This window comes from Triturus cristatus, chromosome 7 (assembly GCF_964204655.1).
Source record: "Triturus cristatus chromosome 7, aTriCri1.1, whole genome shotgun sequence".
Classification (NCBI taxonomy): Eukaryota; Metazoa; Chordata; class Amphibia; order Caudata; family Salamandridae; genus Triturus; species Triturus cristatus.
In genome coordinates, this window is record NC_140590.1 from 1,141,650,494 (window position 1) to 1,141,656,650 (window position 6,157).

At 46.3% G+C, this 6,157-nt stretch overlaps 1 protein-coding gene across 2 annotated transcripts in view; it reads left to right on the top strand.

Moving 5' to 3' along the window:
* NSD1 (nuclear receptor binding SET domain protein 1) overlaps window positions 1-5,277 on the top strand; it is a 1,235,760-nt gene extending 1,230,483 nt beyond the window's left edge. For both annotated transcript variants that reach the window (XM_085618316.1, XM_085618317.1), the window contains exon 23: window positions 3,587-5,277. In XM_085618316.1, the coding sequence (XP_085474442.1) occupies window positions 3,587-4,713 (1,127 nt within the window). In that variant the 3' untranslated portion in view covers window positions 4,714-5,277. The remainder of the gene's footprint in view (window positions 1-3,586) is intronic.
* Window positions 5,278-6,157: the final 880 nt, after the last annotated feature.

Genomic DNA, 6,157 nt, shown 5'->3' on the forward strand with positions numbered 1-6,157 from the left:
GCGGGCTCTGCAGTGGGACCGGAAGTTCCAGTGGGCCCAACATCAGGGCAACCTGTCCGACCACGTCCGGATCTCGGAGGGCACTGCAAGACAGTTGCAGTGGTGGCTTACGGACTGCAATTGGGTCAGTGGCAGATCCCTCTCCCTACCCCAACTGGAGCATGTGGTGGTGACTGATGCTTCCCTCCTGGGATGGGGGGCCATTTGGGAGAGGCGGAGATCAGAGGCCTCTGGTCTCCGGCGGAGTCCTGGCTCCATATCAACCTATTTGAGCTGCGGGCGATCCGGCTTGCACTGAAGGCATTCCTTCCCTCTGTTCGGGGAAGTGTAGTGCAAGTGTTCGCGGACAACACCACCGCCATGTGACAGGGCGGGGTGGGGTCGTGGACCCTTTGTCAGGAGGCTCTGCGCCTCTGGACATGGCTGGAATTTCAGGGCATCACCCTGGTGGTTCAACACCTGGCTGGCTCTCTGAACGCCAGAGCGGACGAACTCAGCCACCGGTGCATGATGGATCACGAATGGCGTCTGAACTCGGACGTGGCAGTGGGGAGAGCCTTGGTTAGATCTATTCGCCACCGAAGAGAACGCGCAATGTCATCGGTTCTGCGCGTTGGAATTTCCAAGGCGGCACTCGCTCGGAGACGCTTTTCGTCACGAGTGGAGTTCCGGTCTGTTGTACGCCTTTCCGCCTATACCACTTCTGCCCAGAGTGCTGAAGATCAGGCGCGACCGGGCCCAAGTCATCCTTGTGGCTCCGGATTGGGCACGAAGATACTGGTATCCCGAGCTACTCAGTCTATCAATCGATCCCCCGATTCGACTGCCTCTTCAGGAGGACCTTCTGTCGCAGCAGCAGGGGACGGTCCTCCACCTGAACCTGTCTAGCCTCCACCTCCATGCGTGGAGATTGAGCGACGACAGTTGATGCCATTTGACTTGCCTCCTGAAGTCTGTGATGTCATTCTGGCAGCCAGGCGTCCCTCCACTAAAACGGTATACGCCAGCAGGTGGAACAAATTTGTGGCATGGTGCACAGCAAAGGCTGTGGATCCCCTCTCTGCCCCTCTTTCTGAAGTTCTCCTCTTTCTTCTTTCCCTGGCCCAGCAGGGCTCTGCTCTGGGCACCCTCAAGGGATATCATCCAGCTGTTTCTGCTTTCTTATGGCTTCCAGATCACCCTTCTCTTTTCAAGTCCCCTGTTGTTGCTATATTATTTAAAGGCGTTACTCATATGTTTCCGCCTGTCCCTTTCGTAATGCCTCAGTGGGATTTGAACCTGGTGTTGACCTATCTGATGTGCGCTCCTTTTGACCCACTTCATAATTGTCCTCTTCGTCTTCTGACTCTTAAGACTGCATTCCTGGTTGCAATCACCTCGGCCAGATGGGTGAGTGAGCTCCAGGATCTTTCTTCTAAGCCTCCTTTCCTCTCAGTCCATCCGGACAAGGTTGTTCTCAGGACTCGTCCTTCCTTTCTCCCTAAGGTGGTAACTGCCTTTCACATCAGCCAGTCTGTTATGTTGCCCGCCTTCTTTCTGCCTCCGCATCCCTCGAAAGAGGAAGTGAGGCTCCACCGTCTGGACCCAAAACAAGCGCTGTCCTTCTATCTGGAGCGCACAAAACAGTTCCGGGTGGACGACCAACTCTTTGTTGGTTACGTGGGCGCTAAGAAGGGGCGGGCAGTGCACAAGCGAACCATCTCTCGGTGGGTCGTTTTGTGCATTAAGGCATGTTATTCCTTGGCTAAGAAGGAACCTCCTGTGGGGAGAGGGCCCATTCCACTCTGGCCACAGCGGCTACTACTGCCCTGGGACGGGGAGTCCCTCTGCAGGACATTTGTCAGGCAGTAACGTGGGCCTCGCTGCACACATTTGCCAAGCATTATTGCCTGGACAGCCAAGTCCGGAGAGACGGCTTCTTTGGCCGATCCGTTCTCCAGGACTTCCTGGTGTGATCTTGGTTCGCAGACCCACCACCGGGGTTGGTTTTGCTGGGGTATCTATTCTAAGGTAAGGAATCTAACTAACGTGTTTCTTTCAGATGAACAAGTTACTTACCTTCGGTAACGATATATCTGTAAGAAACATTAGTTAGTTAGATTCCTTACCGCCCCACCCATCAGCCCCGCTCTGCGAACTGACATCTAGGGTTAAGGTCATCCCTTTCAGGGCCCTAGATTCTTGGCACCAGTGTCTGCTTCTTGCATGGCTCTGTGTTCCTGGCGTGGAAAGCTATGTACAAGAATTGACGTTGGCGCGCGAGGGCGGCGTCTAAGTACTCCGATGTCATCCCGGCGATCATGACGCCGATGACGGACGCGGAGCCGCAGACGACGCCTAGCGACGCGCAAGGGTATTGCTGACACAAAATCTTTCCAGATCCAGCCTGACGCCTGGGGATATTCTAAGGTAAGGAATCTAACTAACTAATGTTTCTTACAGATATATCGTTACCGAAGGTAAGTAACTTGTTCTTTAATCCAAACCCCTTATATTATTTTTTTCCCAATGTTTTTGCTTTATTAACCCAGCTCTGATTTGACGTGTATGTTGCTACCAACGTTAGTAGAGCAGCCACCTTAGTTTCTGCCCACACATTTGTGAAGGTGCTATTTGGATTAAGATATTCATGTTTGGTGGGGGCTGCTGTGCTAAAGATAGTTTTGCATCAGTACTGCCCACCTAATCAAATCTCCATCGCTGCAGTGTGTCCCACTGTTGCTGGAACTGTGGGAGATGATCATGTATGCTTACCTTCATGGTGTAATTTTGAATATCCAAAAGTTGAAGAGCAGTTTCACACATTTCCTTTCCTGCCCCTTACAAATGTAATCTGCCTCAATGTTCTCAAAGGTCTCAAGTTGTTAAAAAGAAACTGTGGACTGGAGATGGGGATGAAATCTTTAAAAAGAACAGGATGGAATCTTAAAAATGTAGCTTGACCGAATGGCTAAGAATGTTGGCACCTCTATACCTAGTAGCAATTAAGGAAAATGCTTTTAAAGACATGTGGTTGCTTCCTGTCTTTTTTAACTACAAATTTCTACCGAATAGGAAGATTCAAAATAAAAAGCAGTTTGGAATCATGTGTTCTAGTTGAAAGTAAGTTGAACCTAATCCTTCATTTATTCTCCATAGCAACACAAACATCATGCGTTGGAATTCAGCCATAATGTACGGCCAGTTCCATTTCATGAAGTGCTGCCAATGTTGCCTTGTCTACTTTAGTTAACCCAAGAGTACATTAGTGATTGGATTTTTGAGTCAAAGTAGTTTGCAGAGTTGTTAATTTAATGATGCTTGAAAGTGATTTTATTGTACCTTTTTATATATAGTTATGAATTCCTGATTTCTACCCTTTGCTTTTCTTCCCTCATAATTTCTATATATGGGAAGTGTTCTATATCTTGAGTTTCTTCCTGGCCTGATCAAATCTGATGAAATGCTGTTTGTTTGAAATATGTATAGCTTTCTCTGCTATGGTTCTTGTGTGACAGTTGGGCTTTCGGTTTGAAGGGCACATGGCTGACATTTTGAGTATTGACCTGGCTGATTTATATTCTGTCATCTTCTCTTCCCTTTACAGGCAAATGGGAGTGCCCCTGGCATCAATGTGATTCTTGTGGCAAGGAAGCTGCCTCATTTTGTGAGATGTGCCCCAGCTCTTTCTGTAAGCATCACAGGGAAGGCATGCTGTTTATCTCTAAGCTGGATGGGCGACTCTCTTGCACAGATCATGATCCCTGTGGGCCCTACCCACTAGAACCTGGAGAAATCCGCGAGTATGTGCCCCCTTCCCTTCTAGATGTTTCCAAACATTCTGCAGATAAAGCGTTTAAAAATAAAAACAATCAACCTGTCCCAAAAGAAAGAAAACCATCAACTACCGTGGCAGCTCCCACATTGACACTGAAAGGAGCATCACCTTCAAGGCAAAATGAATTACCTGCAGCAGAAATATCATCTTCAGTTCAGGAGGCAAAGTCTTCTCAAAACCTCCTCCCGGTTCTTGGTCAGAATCCTGAGCTTAAAGGGAAATCTATGGATATGAACTGCCCACTTGAAGAGACTTCAACACCCACTAGTCAGTGTCCCAGTTCTATAGAGAAAACTCAGTTGCTTATCTTAAAGAACACTGTGCACCAAGATGTAACTGCATCGGGTTTGGATTCTGCTTGTTTATTGGGCAAGGCTACACCTGTTGAACAGAGCTTGACTTATAAAGACAAAGCACTTACACAAACTGGTGAAAACTCTGCCCCTGTAAATGGAGAACATACTCCAGTGAGTAAAACTCTTGCTTCAAAAGGGAGGCCACCAGGACGATTATGCCAGAATGCTGCTTCTAGATCAAGGCCATCCACACCAGTGAGCCAGAAGGCAACCCTTAAATCACGGCCATCCACCCCTGCAGGCCAGTACCGTATTCTTAAATCTAGGTCATCCTCTTCAGCCACAGAGTGCCTAGGTTCGAGATCCAGGCCCTCAACTCCCCTAGGTCAAGATCCTGATAAGTCTAGGCCACCAACACCAGTGAATCAAAACTTTACTCCTGAAGAGAGACTATCCACCTCATTGGCTGCAAATTTGGATAATCCAAACTCCACTCTTGAAGGGAGAATACGAACTCCAAATCTTCGGGGAAAGAGTTCTGAAAAGAAAGAATTAGGACCAGTTGAACAGGATGTAAGCAACTCCCAGACTGCTGACTAAAGTGTTGGTGCTAAACACAAGTTGTAAAGAAGCATTTGTGCTTTGTTTTGTTGGAAAATCTTTTGGTCATACTGTAATTCAAAGCAACCAACATTGGTTGTTAAGTTCTGCTAGCCCTTTACTGAGGAAGAATGGTGCATATAGTGTTTGTGCTCAGCTGAACTTGAAATGAGCTTAGGCCTGCTGAGGACTTCCTATGCACATACGAAGGAAGAGTAGCAGGAGGCGTTTCTGCTGGCTCTTTTATCAAATGACCTGAATGGAAATGAACGACTGCCCTGAATTACCGATTTTCAGTTCCAATCATCTTTATCAATCAGGTTCTATCCCTCATGACCCTAATATGCAGGATGAGAATGCTAAGTGCACAGAATTATGCTTGAACAGAAAGGGGAACTCCCTTTAAGGACAAAATGCATTTTGTAATCGTGTAGAATCGGGAAAATGGCAGCTTCATTCCCTCACTTCACACCAATACTAGTGTTTGGCTCTGTGGGCGGGTGAGGGAAACTTTTATGAATTGTTGTTGTTCCAATGATTAAACACTGAATGGAGCTGTCGAAATTATTGTTTTGGAAAAAACTATGTTGAATAAGGCAAGAAACAACTTATTGGTATGATATTTTGTAGCTATGCTGATGTTTTAGAAATGTAGAACTGTGACTACCTCTGTGTTTCCAGTTATGGGTTCATTGAGGATTGGTCTTCATGTAAAGGGAGACAGATTGTGTGTGATGAGAAGGGGATATGTGACAAGTGGATGTGAATATACTAAAGGCTTTTGTTTTCCCACTCTGGATCTGTAATAACCACCTGTTTTAGGTGTCGCCAGATATGTGGAGGAGGATCTCAGGAAAACTTTACATGCTTAGGAAATCAGTATCCATAGTCGCTGTTAATATTATTGATTGTAGAAGGTCTATACATTCTGCCTAGGGGGATTCTAAGAATGTGAATGTTGAGAATTCCCATGTTGGAGTGCCTTTGTGTCAGGCTGAGAACAAATTAGTTCTGTTTACCATATTTGTGATCAGACATTAATGTTTGCAGTCTTTGTACAGAATATCCATTTAGCTTTACCCAGACATTATTCACTATCGGATGTCATGCTTAAAGCCAGATTTTTCTTAAAGGGGCCGTATAGTTTAGAGAACAAAAGAAAATGTACCCAGTCCTGCATTTCTAACAGTTTCCAGCAATAAGCATTCTAAAATGTTCTTGTGTTAGTTTGCTTGGGTTTTGGACCTCTTGTGAGATCTTTCACTGAAAGGTTTGACTGATCGTAAGCACGGCTTCTTCTTTTAGGTAGGTGTCTGTCTTTTCTACATATTTGACTTTATGGCCATCTATGCTGGAGCTTTCAACCAAGTCTCCATTTTGGTTGTCTCTCTGATGTTCATAAATAGCAGAGTACCAGGTATCCATTATGAGTGGGCAGGCACTT